Below are 18,995 nucleotides of genomic sequence, written 5' to 3'. Positions count from 1 at the left end.
GTTAGACTGACAGCCAAAACATGTCAGGAGATCAAAGTTAACTTCCTAAAAAACAGTTGTCTGAATAAATGAAACGTTACCATTATCATTTATTTAGTCATTGTTTGTTTATTATTGGTTGTTGTTATCTTTTGTAAATATTATTATTATTTGTGCAGGACTGCATAACAGGATAAATTAGGATGAACAGAGATGATTTACACAAAACAACGTAAGTGACTGAGTTTTGCTGTAGTCTGATCGAGAGCAGACACTAGAACATAAAAGTTAATAGAATAATATTTCATTTGTAACGGGTGTCGTCGAGGTTTCAAACGAGCCTCTCCTCAAAGATTCTCCAATATTCTGTTAAACTGTCGTCTTTTTATTTCAAACACTCATGAGAACCAAAGGCAGCAGAAGTTGATCAGTTTTAGAAGCTGCTCCTCACAGCCAATCACATCGCTCGATGCCGAGGCGTCTCTCCCTCATTGGCTCGGCATCCCGTAGCGTCACAGTTTTCAGACAGCAAAGGCTTCAGCTCTGGAAACAACACGTAACGTTCACATAGAGAACAACAAAGTGAACTTTAGTTTAAACTTGGCTTTGTTGTTAAAGATGTCGTGACGACGTTCGTCCTCACCTCTCATCTCTGTCTCCGTCTCTGCGCTCCTGTTGTTCTCAACGGCCGAGTTGTTGCTGTTTCCGTGGCTGTTGTTTCTCGTGGCGTCGCTAACGTTTACCTCGTCATATTTTTTTGCCGTGGCTTTGCGTCCGTCCAGCGTGTCGGTCTTCACCAGACACAGAGTCTGCAGCAAACCCATCGCGTCGAAATCCTCGCCGGAGCATTCACCACGTCTCCTTAGCAGCTCCAACACCTGATGAACATTATTAACACACAGCCGTCAGACGTCATCATTTCATACGTTTTTATTACAGTTCCTCAGGAAATCTACAGAAGCACAAATATTTACATGAAATTACCTCAGACACTTTTTATTACTTATCGGGGATCTCGCTAGTGCTGTTGAGCACCAGGGCCCCTACGGTGTGATTCAACCAGCATAGGGGGCTTTTCTGTTTTATTTTTTTTTAATTGGTACCATCATAATAATTGTTCCACACTTGGACACAAAGGGACTTCAGGCGTGAATGTATTGTTGAAACTTAATCTTTTTAATCTGCATAACTCAGAAACACATACATCAGCCTCTCTGTGCATTTACTACAGGCAATCTGCTCGGATGCCCCCGCGTTCACCTGAGGACCCCTGCAGGCACTTAGCTGCCCTCATAGTCACCGTCCAATATAAACAACATGCCTCATCTTCTAAACAATAACAATCAATTCATTGGCTGACAACTAGGAGGGTCGAGCGCGGAAATTTTTAAGCCGAAGCCAGGAATCAGTCTTTGAATGAAATGTTATTTCTTGTCTCTACAGTGTGTGTGAGTATTTATTAGTGGAGGACCTATAACTACATTTATCATCACCTTCACCAATTTAACAAATCACTTTTGACTTTAAAGTAAAGCTGGAACATAGATAAAAAAAACTAAAAACTTTAGCTCCACAAAATTTGGCCTCAAAATGCAGGAAATAGTGTTTCAGAGTTTTACAAATGGTATTAAATCTCATCCATCTGTTGTTATTGCAGCGCTGACACTCCCTGAAAAAGAAACCTTACGAGTACAAACAGTTTTAGTCAGGTGGAAAAGTAAAGTTGACTAAAGTCATATTTAAAATAACCATTTCAGTCTTTTAAAGCCTTATTTTTCTCTAGTTTTTAATTTAATGAAAAAGAATCGTATGCATTTTAGTTAGTTTTATTTATCATAACTTTATTCTCTATTTAAAAAGTATTTTCTAAAACAGTCCATTTTACTGCTACACTTTTCCCTTTCATTCTTCTTCTGATAATATTTACAATTTCTTCTGTCCCTGCGACTCAGACCCAGGTTAGCGTAAAACAACGAACAAAGGCATTAGGGAACTAAAGTAGCACTGTAGCGCTGTTAGCATTAGCAGGTGAGCATCCGTTGCCATTTACACACCTTGATGTATTTGTAGGATTTGAGTTCGCTGATGTTTTCCTCCAGGAAGAGCAGATAGAGCGACAGGTCGTCCCATTGGCCGTCCGGCGAGGGCAGGACGCTCACCGTGGGCAACGATTGGTAGGTTTCCAGGAAGCGGGCGTAATTCTGGCAGAAGAGCGGACGCAGACCGGCGTAGATCACGACCGGGATGAGACCGATGAAAACCACCAAGTTCACCAAACTAGAAACAAAATGAGCTTTAATGTTGTTAAAGATAAAAACTATTGATGTGCTGAGCTGATCTCCTACCTGAGGAGGGCAAACACTCCCACTGCGATCAGCTTACACTGAACCTTCTCTGGAACGCTGGTGTCGTTGGCGAGCAGGCCGACTTTCAGCGTGCAGCTGAACTCGTCGGTGTTGGCCGCCAGGCGGAGGTAGTAGCCCAGGTAGAGCGAGGCGCACACCAGCGTGACCAGCGTCAGGCCGCGGCACAGCACGTAGTAGCAGAAGAGCATCCGCGAGCAGCGCTTGGTCATCAGGAACTTCTCCACCAGTGGGTAGTTGAAGCAGCCCTCAGTGGGGTCGCTGCAAAAGAGGCGGAGCAAGAGGCTGTGGTTATTATGAACACTGAAACATAAACGTGTGGATAAACTCAACGTAACTTTTTAAGTATTTCATTAGTAGAGAGCAGTTTTCAAGCATGCTTTTCATCAGTGATTCCAACAGAAACAACAGGCAATCTTTTATTTTGACCCTCTGACCTTTGAAACTTAAGACCTCGGATCAAAGACTTTTCAGGGAGCTCATTTCAATAAATGTGCCACGTACATTGGTCTCAAATCATTCTGAAATGTGGTACAGTAATAAGCTCCACCTACTCTCTCAGAATATAGAAATAGATCTGCTATACATCCTATCTGGTGGACATGTCAGCTCCTCTAAACAGTCACAAAGTCAGTGTGTGTTTGGGTCTGGAACATGTTTGGGTCTTCAGTAAACTACTTAGCATATGTCTCAGCTCCCTGTAATGTGATCAGCTTAGAGCTATGAACATAGACTGTTCACATCACTAATGATTAGTCACAGATATGCATTGGTTCTAGGCTCACACGCTCTGGAAATATGAAATACATACTTCTTTTTAAACTATTTTCATTGGTACATAACTGCATTTGGAATTTAAGAAACAATCTGATATGTTTAAATTGATAGTATACATGTTACTCTTTATTGGGATATGAAACAATTTTTCTTTCTGTGACATTTTTATTTTGGACCCAAACTTTGGGTTATTTCACCACTCGTGAACATTAAAAATCCTTTACATGAGGCCATTGTAGCTTTACTCTGTCTTATAATTATTTATTATTAGTTTTTCACTAGTAACATAAAAATATAATTTGTAGAAAATGTAGAAGATGAGAAATTTGATCATAATAAATGTTACGTTTTAAAAAATAAATGTTTTTCTAATGCAATGGTTTCTTTTTTAACTTTTCCAATGTTGAGGAGCTGACATGTCCACCAGATAGGATGTATCGCAGATCTTTTTCTATATTCTGAGAGAGTAGGTGGAGCTTATTACTATACTATATTTACCTTTCCTATGTGATGGAGTTATGGAGATATTGGAAGATGACGCACAGAAACCGACACATACCACCCTCACTAAATTGGCCGTATATAAAAAAGTATGAATCTAATTAAACTAAAAAAATACAGTGTGTCTATTGAATAATCACAGAACAATTGGTAAATATTTCTGAATTTTTTTGCACCAAAGTGCGTTGGATGTCCTAAAAATGGAATGACCCAGGACTGAGTCTGTCTGTCAGACCTGCGTCTGGTACCTGTCAGGCGTACGCAGCCCTGCGGTCGCCATACGTTTGGCCAAAGTGACGGCGCGGTTGTAGCAGCGATCCAACTCCTCCATGATGAAGCCGAGGTCCGAATGCAGGAGAGGAACCGCCAGGAACTTCCAGAACAGAGCCGGCGTGTACATGAGCACAGACACCAGGAGGAGGATGTACGGGAAGAACTGCACAGAGAGACGACAATGATGATACTTCAGTACTTCCAGTCATTTGGACTAAAGCGCAGCACACACACAAAGATAATCAGGCTTTGTTTGTCCTGGTTTTCCTCCTCCAAGGACGGTAAACTCCAGATTATCTTAAATCTCATAAGATGATCCTTTGCTCTGAGGTTTGTTCAGAATCAATTTGTCCTGATAATCTGCATCGACAATCGTAAATATTAAACCTGTTCCATATTTACGATCTAAACTCCTCGTGTTTGTTTAAGGAAAGCCGACAACTCCTGACTCATGACCGTGTGATTTGTGACGTGGAACTGAATCTAACCAATCAAGAAGCAGCTGACTCAGAAACACATAATGCTGCGTTCAGGGCAACTAGGAACTCGCCATTTCCCAGTTGAAAATTTTGATCTCCAAATTCAGCAGCAGCACGAAGAAATATCTCCAATATAGCTGAGCGCGAGAATATTAGATTATTTTACAGACTTTCCCCGAGTAGGAGCTCTGCCTTCAGGTGGTTCAGGTTCAAGGTCACTTTTTCAAGTAGGAGGTCGGAAAACCTGGAGTTCTGTGTTGCTTGGAACGCAGAATTAGATGTTGTTAGATCTCGTTTGATCAGGTGAGATTAGTGTGTTGGAGGAAGATTGATGGGACAGAATGGTTCTGTGTGTTTGTTTGTTTACATAACGTCACACTCACTGACCGTTGTCAGACGTGGGCGTGTCTCTTTTTTTTTATCAGCACGTCTCACACAACCCTGTCAGAGGAAGCTTTCTGCAGCCCCCATTTATTTTAACACTCACTCACATTTATTCACAAACAAATGAATGTTGAAGGTTAAAATTGCCGCTGGACAAATGGTCATGTGACTTGAACTTCTGAAACATTTTGTGGAATGGAAATCCTGTAATGTTTGACGCTCCATTTCTGATATTTTAGAAGTGTTTTCATGTCATTTCTTGTGTTTCTCCGACTGGACGAGAAAGACAGACACTGTGTTTCAATTACAGATTTCCACAAAATAAAAGCAATTTTTCTAAATGTTGACAAACTGTACTTGCGTTTTGAAGGTGTTTCCATGGAAGGTTGTTGTGGAGCTTGGTAACTCCAATTAAATCTCATCCCGTGAGACTTCTCTACAGGACGATGGATGCTTAGAACCTCCTTAGAACACTGTGCATTCCTTTGTTGTTTCACGTCTAATGTGGCACTAATAATTTTTAAGTCTAACACTAAGAAATGTCTGGGTCTTCTCTCCTGTCCACACGTACCGTGTTATGTTTTCTCAGACAGAAGTGGTCATGTGACCATGTACGTCACGTCATGTGACATGTAATTGCAGAAAAAGTGTTTCCATTGATCTTTAACCACATTTCAATATGGAAACGTCTGAAAAACCTCCGCATGAAAGCGTAAAATCTTATTAGTGACATTTGCACGAGTTTTTCTAAATTTAGATGTTTTTATTACCAGTTTTTATTGAACTATTTAGATTTTGTACATTTCCAAGAGTAATTGAAACACAGCTAGACGTCACTTTTGTTCTGATTGAGTTTTGCTGTTCCCGTGATATGGCATCACTCCAGACATTAAATTTGGTCCAGATTTGGGTGTTTCTGTGGAAAAAAAATCACCAAATAAACATTCGCCATTGTTTCATCATCAACTTTCAAACGTGAAAGCCTCAGAAATGTATTTGGGGGTCACACAAAGTTTAATAAATGTTAGCCATCGTCACTAGCTGCTTTAAATCATGTAGTCGAGTACAACGTAATAATCAATCGCTGTGTGTGTGTGTGTGTGTGTGTGTGTGTGTGTGTGTGTACCTTATGCAGCCACAGTGGTCTGGTGTGAGCGTGCACGGCGGCCCAACAGAACGAGTCCACGTACCCCGCCTGCCTCCAGGAGAAGTTGTTGGGAGGGAAGCAGCTGATCTGAGTCCCTGAGAAACAACCAATAACACAGCCTCTGTTGGTCATGTGACACGTTCAATCGTCAGGGCTCGGCAGCCGTGAACATCACATAAGGTATTGTATATTAGCTCCTCCCACCAAACATGAATACATGAATAAACAGGAATAAATATCATAAATGGCACACACACAGACACAGGAATGTAGGAAAACCCATAAATCATGAATTAATTTATCTAAATGAGTAATAATATGTACCAACACATGTCCAACTGTAATCTGCAGCATTGCTGGGTGTTGTTTAGCAATCTGGTGCTAAACTGTTCTCTGCTTCAAAGCCTTGGTTATTTTTTTTACCATGTCTACATTTGTCATGTTTGGTTGACAACAGATTTATTGTAATATTTTCTTTAAAAAATATACAACTTTTAAATGTAATTTTTTCCTTAAAAGGAAACAAATTTGTTTGTAATATTCAGTGATCGGTCATATTTTTCTTTCAAGCTTTAATCAAACAAAAGCATGTTTTATCCTATTGGTCAATTATTTGATAGAATACTCGTTAGAATACTTGATTACTACCGAAACATTGAATAGCCACAGCTCCTCAGTATTTTTAATTTATTTATTTATTTGAATGATTAAAATAGATGAAAATGAATGAACAATGGAAAAAATAACAGAAATCTCTAAGAATGAAAAAGCCTTTTCCACATACAGTGGGGCAAAAAAAGTATTTAGTCAGCCACCAATTGTGCAAATTCTCCTACTTAGTTGAGGTTTACCGATGATGAAAATTACAGGCCTCTCATCTTTTTAAGTAGGAGAACTTGCACAATTGGTGGCTGACTGAATACTTTTTTGCCCCACTGTAAAACACATTTGACTCGTTTGACAATAGATAAGAAGAAGCCTAGGCTTGAACAGTCCTACCCCCATTCCTCACCATTAACAAATGCAAAATCCAATGAAATAATTGTAATAATTGGAGAATCACTGGTGTTTTGATCAAACTGGTGTTCATTTTAACTAATGACTGACTTATGAGCACAACCAGCCCCCACTTAAAGCTGCTGCTGTCCATGATTTGATTTTTATTACAGAAAAATCATAGTGTCAGCCTCATTAATCAATTAATATGAAATCATTTATTCCAAAAAGAAATAAAAAAGGGCTCCACATCCCATAATGCAATGTGCAAAATATTCAAGCGGTGATTTTTAACCATTTACTTTTTTGGACTAAATGATGTTTGATTCATTAATCTATGAGGTTTACACCGTGATTTTATTTAATAAAAATAATCAGAAGTAGTAGCTTTGAGACTCAGTCACCAGTTAACATGATCATTAGTTGATTTATAACATCTCTAGATTCTTACTACTAGGGAAATAGTCAATACGCAACAACAGGGGTCTGAGGGGGCGGGGCTTCACTGTCAAAGATCCTGTATTCATGTACGGTGCGCGTGTCACACACTCACCAACTGACACCTCCTGAGCAAAGGCCAGTGAGATGAGGACCAGAGGTAGACCCACCACCACGCACGTCACCATCTTGTCCACGGCCAGCTCGGTGCGAACACTGCGGTACCGGGCCTGGTTTGGGTCCTTCAGCAGGAAGTCGCTGAACACGTACTCTGTGGCTACGTGTGCAATGGCCATGGCCGCTCTGTGCTGGTCACCTGCACACACTGGGAGACGCTGTTTATTCACCGAGCCTGATGAGACGTTTTCAAAATAAAACAAAACAAAATAATCCATTAAAATAAGTAAAACGTACAACAACAATAAAACAAAACACTATTACTTTACTCAAGTTGTTGACAGATTGTCACTCACTCAGCACAGCAGAGTATTGCGGTATTGCGCATGCTCATAATCAATCTCAGTACGAGGTAAACTCAGTCCGTGACACCATATGCGGCACTCTGAGGTAAATACTGCGATGTTTAACTGTCCAAAACCACAGAAAAGCTCCCTCAAAATGTGTTATAGATGCAAAGGCACACAGGGAAGGACTTGGTTACCATATTTGGAAAAGTTAGGGTTTATTTGTGGTGCAGATCCATAGGAGTCACTCCCTCGTCTTGGATCAATGACGACCCGGAGATTCTAATGTCTATTATGTATCCTGATATGGTCAATTACCTGCTATTAACCCTAACCCAATCTGGATCATCCTTTAGATAAAGTTCTGACCTTTGACCTGGAATACAATGAGAAATACAGCTCTACATTTTAGCTCTACATTTTAGCAACTGTAGAGCAGGTTATTAAATGTGATTATATTAAGTCAATAATGCTACATGCAGCAGCTTGATATGAATTATATTATCATCACACTAGAAAATCAGTTCAGAGCTGCTGCTATCAACAATTCACTAACCTGACAAGAAATGAGACAAACACATTCAGATGTTGTCCAGATGTTTGCCTCGTAGATCCTGGTTTAGCTTTGCTAGCCACAAGCTCCTCCTTTCCTTTGATAACTGTTGACATTGTTCTCCCTGATTTGTTCTAACTTTTGTCAGTCTATAAAACTCAAAATGTTTTTCACGGTCTGACCGATTGGTACAGCCAAAATCACGGCAATAATTCACCATTTCATTTAGTTCCACGTTAGGGATCTGCTTTGTTTAGCTGCTGAGTACCTCCAGTATGGCCACTTCCGGTTTGATGACGCTGTGTTTACGCGACGTGAAAACCCTCTATAGACATTTTCATTCGCTACATCATGTTGGATTAAAGAACGACTATAAAACCAGTATAACCTGGTATTTATTTGTTTATCAAAATCTGATTTTCTTCTTTTATGTTAAAGAATGTCTTTGATTTGAGTGAAAAGTGAAAATTGAGGGAAATCATCTGTTTTTATCAGTTCATACAGAAGTTGAGTTTAATCAGATGAACATGACAACCCAATGAACCCATTATAGCTACTGGACCCAGCTGTTGTGTTGTGTAGCTGTTGTGAGGCGGTGTCTGGTGCAGATCTGAAAATAAACTTGCATGACTTGACTTGTTGCTCTGTCTGTGTGTGTCTGTGTGTGTGTGTGTGTGTGTGTGTGTGTGTGTGTGTGTGTGTGTGTGTGTGTGTGTGTGTGTGTGTGTGTGATGCAGTCTGAGTTCATGTGAGCTTTGGTTTCCTCTGCAGGTTCGTGTGGTCACACACGAGAGTGTGAACGCAACGTGTGTTACAACACTGACCAACTCCTTTGTTTACCACCACAACACATGCATCCCATCCATTCTTCCTTCATTTTCTTACTTAATGCACATTTTTCATTTATTTACAACTACTACGGTGTTATGTATATATATATATATATATATATATATATATATATATATATATATATATATATATATATATATATATATTGTTGTTTATACCTGAACAGCATCTCTAATATAACACTGAAAGTGTCTATTTGTATGGTTGCTGTACGGACAACCCCTGGTGCTATTGGTACGATTACCGAAGTACACGTACGTAGCGTTTAGGGTTAGGATTAGGTTTAGGGTAAGGTTTAGTCTTAGTCACGTGACCTAAACTGACCAAATAGGGCCGCTGCGTATGGATAGAATGTCAGTATATTGATATGGCAACCGTACGGATAGCCACTGCCTATAAAATTGTCCGTGGCTACGGATACGTTAAACATAACCATAGACTGCCACTCTATACATACGCAACGCCCCTCATTGGCCAGTTTAGGTCACGTGATAGGTGCACCACGTTCCGTCAGTTGTATTTTAGCTCATATTTATTTTTAGCTACCTTAGTAATCCTTTGTTTTTTTTTTTACCCTAACCTCAGTACTGAGATTATAACCTAATAAACAAATAAAACACGTGTCCGTGTTGTTTATTTTTGTTTTCAAAGTGAACGGACACGTCTTTTATTTGTTTATAGGGTTATAATCTCAGTACAGAGGTAAACTCTTCTCTATCTAAGTGAGAGAGTCCCTGAACCCCCCGGGGGTCTTATCGAGAAAACACATTCTCACCCAAGAAATACCTTAAAATGTTTATTTTTGTCGGATATGCATTTTTAAAGGTAGAATTTTCCGTGTTAAATGAGTTAAAATGAAAAAAAATTGTCAAAAGAGGGATTCGACCCACATTAGCGGAAAGAAGAATCCTTGAGTGCGGCGTTTTAGACCACTCGGCCATCCTGAAAATAATATCTCAGATTAAAGTAGGCCTACATAACCAACACTTAAACCATCGGATACTTCCATAAAACCAGCATTCTTTGAGTTAAAATCTGTATTTTAAGAGAGTTTTGTGTTAAATGTGAAAGTAACTTCTTACCTTCAAACCTGTTGTTTCTATCGAGGACGCATGTTGTGTTTAAAGGCTTCTTTCTGCGGGGAAAACCAGTATTTTCAGTCCGACAAAAGCTCAAAAACGTTTTAAATAAAGTAATACGGTATTCCAGTTTTTAAACTGTTACTGTTCTGTGTGTGTGTGTGAAACACTGGTAGCTTCTTTTTCCGCCGCGCGTTCTTAAAACACAGAGAGACGCCTTCACGGACACATCCGGGTGATGCATTCACGGTCGTTTGGAAATTAGGCATTTAGATTTCTGTGTGTTTTTCCTCAGTTTTCACATTATAATCTTAGTTGTTGTTGTTGTTGTTGTTGTTTTTTGTTTTTACCAAAAATTTGGATTTAATTACAGATTTTATCTTTTGACAACATGTTACCGACATTTCTGGAGTGGGTGCGTTCAGAAAATTTACTTTAGTTGAATAAATTCAAAATTGTCTTTGGAGACTAAACTTACTTTGAATTATTTTATCAGTTACTTAAAATAATTGTAAATGTTGTGTAAATTGTGTGCGTGTGTGTGTTTCGGGATTCAAACTCCAAACTTTTCAAAGCGGCTGCTGATGCTGAAACGTTCGCGTAGGATTCTGGGAATTGTAATACGAATTCATAAAGTTAGCATCGAATAGAGAGAGCGAAGGAGGAAACAGGAAGAACTGATTACCAAAATAAAACGAAGGAGAATGTGATTACGTTTTTTGTCGCGTTGACCCAGAAAAATCAAGAAAGTCCTCAAAATCAAGAGCTTTATATCTCTTGATCATACTTTACTTTTTATAGTATAAAATAATTATAGAAAACATTTTAATGAACTCAAATCAATTTCTGTCAAAAGACAAAAATGTAGGACATGTTGGTTTAGTAAAAACATCTAAGTTTTCTACATTTTTAATCAGTGGTCAAAGTAAAGCATGAAATACAAGTAAGGAAAATTGGAAAAGTAGTTCTACCACTCAGAAACATTATGTATGAGAAATAGAATATTTTTTATTGTCATTGTATCAACCAACACATTTCATATACACAGCATTAGAATAAATACCAATCAGAATATTAAAGCAGGAAAAAAGAAACAAGTGTTTGTGTGTTTTTACACTATTCTATGTGTTATGAGTCATTTGTTCCCCTTTTTTTTGTCTTTATTTGTGATGTTTTGAGTAGGATATTGCTGGGAATGTGATTAAAAGTAGTTAGAGCTAGAATAAGATTTCTACTCCAACAAATGTACTGCAAATTGTCACTTTGATTTAATATTGTAGATTTTAGACAGATTTAAAGTGTTGTTTGCCAATTATCAATTCATACAATAGTACACTTTTATTGAAATTCCACTTTCTTCAAATTCAGTGTACTGTATGAATGAATATATATTTAAAAAAAAAAAAAAAAAAAAAAAAAACATATACGTTACATTTATAATAAAACTTTTTTTTTTTAAAGTAGGGACAAACAACTGTTAAATTTACATGAAAAAATATACATGAGATGCAACATTTATAAATACCCATTACATAACATTTAAAAAGTAAAATTACAAGTTGTTTATTATCCAAATATGAATTTGACTAATTTAAAAATGGCCATGAATTTATTAGTGGCTTTTTAATGATACATTTTTACATTTTTAGCTTTTTTATGGTCAGGATAATGACCATTTTTAAAATTTAAGTCTGACCACTGGTAAATATTGAATAAATACATTTTTCTGTGAAGTTAATAGTCGTGTGTCTTGTAATAGGTTTTTGGCGGTCCGTAGCGGTTTTACTTTCGCAGGTCGCACCGGTGTCCTCGCCCCGCCGTCGGATGCCTTGACACCGGTACACTCCATTCATTTTGGCCGCATTGAGCCGCATCCCCTCCCGCTCCCCTCCGCCTGGAAACATGGCTGCTCCGGCGGTGTCGAGGAGCTCCGGCCCGCTGCTCTGCTCCAGCTTCGCTGAGGTCTGCTCATTCCTGGAGCGCTACGGAGCCGCGCTGGACCTTCCCGACATGACCTTCCCGCAGATGGAGCGCTATCTGCGGGACACGACGGCAGGTGAGCGCCTCGGTTCAGGTAGAGAGTGAAGCTGCGACACCGGGAAGCGGGGAACCGGAGGGCCCCGAACCGCCAGCAGAGCCCGCTTCTCCCAGGGCTCCCGGTGCTGACTGACCGGGGCCGGAGGAGAGCGGGACCCGGACCCGGGCTGACCCTCGCATCGCGTCCGTGGGCAGCGGGATGCTTCACTCGTTCACCGGCGGTGCTCGTTAGTGGGCGGTGTTATGAAACTACTGGTCACCCTGTTAGCTGGTGTTATGTTGCGTTCTGACCAATCAACGGCCAGCGGCCTTTTTAAAAAGTTTTATCACGCCAGAATGATTAAATTATTGGTAGAAACTTTAAAAGCAGACAAAAATACGACTTTAGAAGGCGGAAAACAATGTTAGACTAAAACTAAATAAATAATTTGAAATACACAATAGAATTTAAAAAAAAATCGAGCCTTTAGATTTAAGAAAAATAAATATAAAAAATTGAACTTGAAACTACTTTATAAAATGAATGAGCGCTAAAATCACAATTAAATGCAAATTAAAAATGTAACAGAAACTAGTTTAGCCTCTAAAACAATGATCAAATGAATGAAAATAAATAGGACAATTGACTAGATGTGCCCTTTGATATTTATCCACAGTTGTATTTTTTTCTTTCTTAGTTTGTTTTTGCTGTAATTGCTGCTGAATGTCTTATTTTTTTTCCTCCAAAGCATGAGCATCAAACTCACCTTAAAAGTCAAATTTCAACCTTATTGGCCTAGTTTTAACATCACCAGGAATACACGTTTGTGTGTGAATCATGTTGTAAACTGTTAAGAAGTATAAAACATTCAATTTCTGATGATATTAAGCGTTGAAGTTTTTTATATAAACGAATAAACAGTGAGTTTTTGTCTGTAAAAACACTTAGTTTTCAGTCCCTAAATTTGACACGAGTCACTTGAGTGTTAAACTTATTCTTGATATAAAATACGTTTTTTACACAAATAAATAAATACATAGTCAGTACAGTTTGTAAATCTTATATTTTAACCGATAATCCAGATTTTTAGGCTAAGAGAGCCTGCAGCTGTCTCTTTCCTTGTTCGGTTACCACAGTAACGACCCGGAAGTCAGCCACCAGTTGACACGCAGACCGCTAGGTTTGTAACGCCCGTTTCTGAGTCAGATTTTCCCCGGGATGGTGAAGGCAAATTCCGGATAAAGGCCCATACTACCGGTTGTCGCGGTTTAGTCCGTGTTTTATTGTGTTAACGGACCCTCAGACACATTACGGTGTTAATCCTGAGTGTTTTAGTTCGTGTTTCGTAGTTTTAGATCCGTTAAACTTAATGAGGGAGCCATTAGCAGCTCCCCCGGCTAATGAGACATTTTAACGGTTTAAGGTGATCCAGTCGGGCTGGACTAACACCGGGAATGTTCGGGGGAACATTAACTCTAACATATGCCATGGTTGAGGCTTTTTAAAGCATTCGGAACCGAACTGTGTCTGTTGTAAACACTGGGTTCAATTTGTACTGCTGTCATTGTTGCGCATGCGCAGTGATGATGTTAATTTGCAGTGTGCTAGCTTCACGGACCGTGCTAGGAGTCAGTAAAAACAGGTTTTTAATAGAAATGTTCGGTCATTTTAGTTTTATAGGAAATGAATAAACAAATACATATACACAATAGGCCAAATATGCTATCCCTAGATGTATATATTTCAAAATAAAACTCACTTTAATTATTTCAAAAATATTTTGTAAATCCAATAAAATTATAGACTTTAAATTAGCACTGGATATTTTTGGGGTACTCCATAAATATGCATATTTTTAATGTCTTTGTGGCATTACATAATTTAATACATGTTTTATTTAATCTGATTTATTTATTTTTTTTCAGAATCAGAAATACTTCATTCATCCCAGGGGGACATTACTTATGTCACAGAAGACTAAGAAATATTACAGATGAAAAGAATAATCACAAAACAAAGAAATAAATTAGAAAACATACATCATTAAAGGCAGGGTAGGTATTTTTTGAAAGCCAGCATGATGTTAAATGTAGCATCTTCCGAGGGCTCCGCCTTTACCCGCCCCCTCCCCTCTGCATTCCCTCTGAAGCCAAGCCCCTCATTCACATGCATGAGCTCCGGTGCTCCTATACACCTTTTCGCGTGAAGTCAGCACTTGACTTAGCAACGCGCGCCGCCATTTTAAGAGTGGTAAACATATGCCTGACAACCGCTATTTACCACGTATATCACGATGGAGATTTTTATCGTATAAAGCCCAAATCCTGCGTAGTATTAGACTGTCATTACCACACCTGGCTGAAGGCAAAGATATAATTTTACAAAATACCGACAGAAAAAGGCCAGAAACTGAAATTATGGATGCAAGCACTGAGGTGAACAAACGTAGATGGAACTACATGGAGCCCAAAATCAAAGTGGTCGTATGTTTGCAGTAGACATTACGTTAATGGTAGGTTGTGTATTTTGAGGAACTAATTTATTCCTGACTGATTTTATGACATTGATTATGAATTAGCCTACATTTAAATTGTACAGTAATGACTGAAATGTTTATGGCTAGTATGTCTAACATGAAGACAAGCAGCGTGAAATTAACAGTAAATATGTAATGCGTTGACTTGTATTAGAACTGTAAGTATATTAGATAAACAAATGTGCTTCATATCCCCATTTATGTTTTAATTTAGGCTGTATTATTATTATTATATTATTAGTGGCGCTAGCATAGCCACATCGTGTAACGAGCCAATTATCATGATGACACAGGCCGATATAGACACAAAAACACATACAAAAGCCTACCTTAAATAAAATATATACATCCAAGCTTTTATAAGTCCTCATCTTCTCCATTGTGTAGATGCCAGGGCTGTTAATGAGCTACTCATAAATATCAGGACATTGGAGATCTGGCCATGTTGTCGGGTCGTTTTTCTATGAACCTTGAGGTTCTTGGTATGGACATGATTCTAAACAACCAGATGTAACTTCCCTTCATATCGGTGTTTGGCCTTTGGCTCTAATCTGCTGAAATGTTCATACAACATTGAGTAAAACCTTTGTGTTGTCTGCGGTAAATAGTGTAAATAGCGATTGTCAGGCAAATGTAAACGCCTCTTAAAATGGCGGAGGGCTTTGCTAAGGCAGATGTCCCGGATGATGATGTCACCACAAAAAGGTGTCAGCTGATCACTTTTATTCTGTAGAAACTACTTTGTCTCATGTCTCATTCAGCAGTTAGTAAACACTAAACTTTATCATTATATATGTTAAAAAATGTGACTAAAACCTCTGTTTTAACTCTGTCAGCGGTGACAAGCTTGTGGGCTCATGCACACGAGAGGTGGAGAACGAGCAGGGAGACAGGGAGACGTGATTGGTTAATAAAAAAACGAACCGTCTTTTTTCATTGGTTGAAGTTATTACAGATTTACATCTGCTACAGATGATGGATTTTCTTCATTCCTTTTTCAGAGAACATAAGATCTTAATTTCTGTCAGGACATAAGGACAATTTCAACCAAAATCTTAAAAAGTGTATCTGGAGAAAATAACAATAATAATAATAATAATAATACAAATGTATAAATATAATACAGATATATACAAGAATTAGGAAGCTATTAGCTAATACAATTTTATAATGGCTATTTATTATTTGTGATACGTTTTTAATGTTTATTTGGTATATGTATTTGCTAGCATACTACTTCTTAGTTTGGCTTTATTTACATAAAAAATAAATGAAAAGTGTTCTTTTACATTATAAATTAATATGATTTAAAAAATTGGGGCAAACCTTTGAAAAGATGATTTGTGTTTTCAATGTTTGTGTTAAAGTGTGGCTATAAATGAGTACATGATTGATCTCAGAGCCTTTGTGATGATGAAAAGAAAGATTTGTGTTTGCTGGACTAAATTCTTACACACACACACACACTAAAGCGATTACTCTGTGTTTTCCAGTCCCTAAACCTCTGGTTGAGCTCCATGTGAAGCTGCTCAGGAAGTTGGGTCGGACCGTGACCACAGACAAATGGGAACGCTACCTCGCCAAGGTGAGATCACCTCCCTCTGTTCTCATGTTGGAACGTTCCACACATTCGGAATACATTTACTACGCACCAATTTAATGTATGAAAGAAAAAGAAGAGATAGATGTAAACATGATAACAGTTAGTGTTGTGTTTAAAAGCATCTGGAGAACAGAAAACTTTGTCCTGTCTGAGTTTTGTTCATCTGTTTTTATGATTGGTCAGAAATCTGATGTGGGCGTGGTTTACGTTGTTATTGTCCCGCCCCTGGTTTGATTGTGTGTGAGTGATCTGACACACACGGTTATACATCTTAAAATAGTTCATATTGAGCTCTCATATCTATTAGTGTTCTGGTTTGTCTGGTGATCATGTTATCATGTGACTGATTATAAGGATTGTGTTGCGACTGAACAACAGATGAACGTAAACACTGAGTGACGCCATTACAGCCTCACTTCTGCTCTGACACGTGACACTAATTTTAATGATCACCACATGAAGTGATACACCAAACATGCATTTGTTGCTTTATTCATTTATACATTGAACATGTATTACAATATGCAAACATGATTGAACAGTCCCGCAACATGAACATATGGCAGTGTCAAAAGTAATAATTAAATAAAGATTTGAAGAAAAAAAAAAGGTTAGCTAAAAACGTCCTGTGAAATGAATAGCATTATAAAATATTGTGGATAGTTTTTAAAATTATACAAACTGACTCTTTATAACATTTGTAGCATTTTTATATGTTTCGTTTTTTTGGATAGCTTTATTATACTTTATTAGATTAAATATTTTTATAGGATGACTAAAGACTAAAATCAACACCTGTTTGTGAACTGTTGTTTGGTGAGCGTGTGTAAGATTACGCTGTTCGCTTAGTACACTCACACATATCGGATGCTGATTGGTCCAGGGGGTGGGACAATAACGTAAACTACGCCCACATCAGTGTCTCTGTTGTTGATGAAATGGAAGCTCGTCCCACAGGTGTGTCAGGAGTTGAACAGTACGTGGGCCTGGGAGCTGGAGCAGAAAGGATACCAGGAGATGTCCATGGAGTGCAAGTCAAGCATTTTAAAGGTTAGCCTCGCCCACTTTCTCCCTGTAGCAGCACCAGCAGCAGCACACGCTCACCATCCATGACCTTTGACCCCCAGTATCTGTGCGAGTGTCAGTTTGACGACAACCTGAAGTTTAAGACGGCGGTGAACGACGAGGAGCCGGAGAAGATGCGTCTGCAGCCGATTGGACGAGACCGCCAGGGTCTGATGTACTGGATCCAACGGGACCGAGATCAGAACATCCGACTGTACACGGAGGAGCAGGACGACCTGGACGGGTCGTCATGGAAATGCATCGTCAGGTAATCACAGTGATCACTGTTTATTTAGACTCAAACTCAAACTGGATTCAGTGTTAGTAACTATTCTGTGAACATATACATTTATAGTTAGTCTAATTTTTAGGAAAGTTACACAGAAATGCATCGTCAGGTCTTCTCAATTCTCCCAGTAAGACCATAACATCCGCAGTCTTTAGTCTCCAGACTAAAACGACAGAAAAAAACACATTTAGTTAAATAACAAACTTATTTTGATGTAAATCAGACTAAATCCAAATAAAATGTAATCAAATTAAACTGGATGTCAATTTGAATAGTTTTTAACATTTATGTTATTTCTTCTTCTTCACTGCCTTCGCCTTCTTCTTTGTCTTCTTTTTATTTTTTTTCTTCTTTGTCTTCGTCGTTCTCTTCTAGGTGGAATATTATCAAGTTTCAGTGTTATTTATTTAACATTTAGTCTGAGTCTAGTTTACAGACCGAACCTCTAATTTTATGGAATTTCTGTGGATCTGGTTGTGGGTGAAACTCCCAGTATGAATCAGTATTTTGTCCAACAGTCAGATTAACTGAGGTCTGTTGTTTTCAGGACTCGTAACGACTTGGCTGAAGCTTTGGAGCTGCTGAAGGCTCAGGTGGAGCTTAACCACAAACTGGACCAGAACCAGTCTGAGTCCAGGAGCTCCAGTCCTGCTCAGAAAGACACAGGTATGACTTTTTACTGATGTTTACGTGAACGTGTGACCAATGAGCAGAGGCTGTGTTGGGTCCTGATAGCATAGCCCCGCCCCTTCACCCATTCACCCTACTCAGCCAGCAAAATTACAAAAACACCCTAAAATAATACAAACAACACAAAGCAACAACAGTTTTAGAATTCATCTTAAAGTTTCCTTAACCCTCATATGAAAAGATACAGTACATAGAAGGAATATGAACAGACTTTATACAGGAACAGATGTATTCTTTATACGTCTGTGACAAAATGGAACAGTTTTATTATTTATATGTCTATGGTAAAGGACAGGAACAGATCTATGTGGCTAGTCTGAATGACATTTGACCCTGTTTCTGTGTGCAGGTGATGAGTGTGAACCTTCTGGGACGAAAGAGGAACCTGACAGGAAGACAGTTGTCCCTGGCAACGAACAAGGTATCACTTGATTCCACAACATCCTGAACACTGCAGGAATAACTGCACCTGTAGGTGTATCAGTTCACCTGGTGGTCATTATAAATGGT

At 38.7% G+C, this 18,995-nt stretch overlaps 2 protein-coding genes across 4 annotated transcripts in view; one reads left to right on the top strand and one right to left on the bottom strand.

Annotated features, from left to right (window-relative positions):
- Positions 1 to 348: 348 nt before the first annotated feature.
- LOC114474161 (pannexin-1-like) lies at positions 349 to 10,506 on the bottom strand. 2 transcript variants are annotated; one of them, XM_028464235.1, is made up of 8 exons: positions 10,289 to 10,506; positions 7,453 to 7,689; positions 5,883 to 5,998; positions 3,869 to 4,056; positions 2,325 to 2,603; positions 2,034 to 2,256; positions 623 to 857; positions 349 to 522 (listed from the first exon to the last, which is right to left on the bottom strand). In XM_028464235.1, the coding sequence occupies exons 2-8, from the start codon at positions 7,631 to 7,633 to the stop codon at positions 437 to 439; spliced, it is 1,308 nt and encodes a 435-aa protein (XP_028320036.1). In that variant the 5' UTR covers positions 7,634 to 7,689; positions 10,289 to 10,506; the 3' UTR covers positions 349 to 436. The 2 variants fall into 2 exon arrangements, with proteins under 2 accessions (XP_028320036.1, XP_028320037.1); XM_028464236.1 differs by having other exon boundaries at positions 7,453 to 7,662.
- rsf1a (remodeling and spacing factor 1a) overlaps positions 5,929 to 18,995 on the top strand; it is a 26,444-nt gene continuing 13,377 nt past the window's right edge. The window contains exons 1-6 of one of the 2 annotated variants that reach the window (XM_028464234.1): positions 5,929 to 6,083; positions 16,332 to 16,423; positions 17,399 to 17,491; positions 17,569 to 17,774; positions 18,343 to 18,461; positions 18,835 to 18,906. In XM_028464234.1, the coding sequence (XP_028320035.1) occupies positions 17,459 to 17,491; positions 17,569 to 17,774; positions 18,343 to 18,461; positions 18,835 to 18,906 (430 nt within the window). In that variant the 5' untranslated portion in view covers positions 5,929 to 6,083; positions 16,332 to 16,423; positions 17,399 to 17,458. Of the gene's footprint in view, positions 6,084 to 12,128; positions 12,342 to 16,331; positions 16,424 to 17,398; positions 17,492 to 17,568; positions 17,775 to 18,342; positions 18,462 to 18,834; positions 18,907 to 18,995 lie in introns of those variants that run through there. The other variant, XM_028464233.1, reaches the window with a different exon arrangement.

Source organism: Gouania willdenowi, chromosome 13 (assembly GCF_900634775.1).
Source record: "Gouania willdenowi chromosome 13, fGouWil2.1, whole genome shotgun sequence".
Classification (NCBI taxonomy): domain Eukaryota; kingdom Metazoa; phylum Chordata; class Actinopteri; order Blenniiformes; family Gobiesocidae; genus Gouania; species Gouania willdenowi.
Note: the sequence above shows the minus strand (reverse complement) of the source record. Positions and strands in the feature narration are given on the sequence as shown.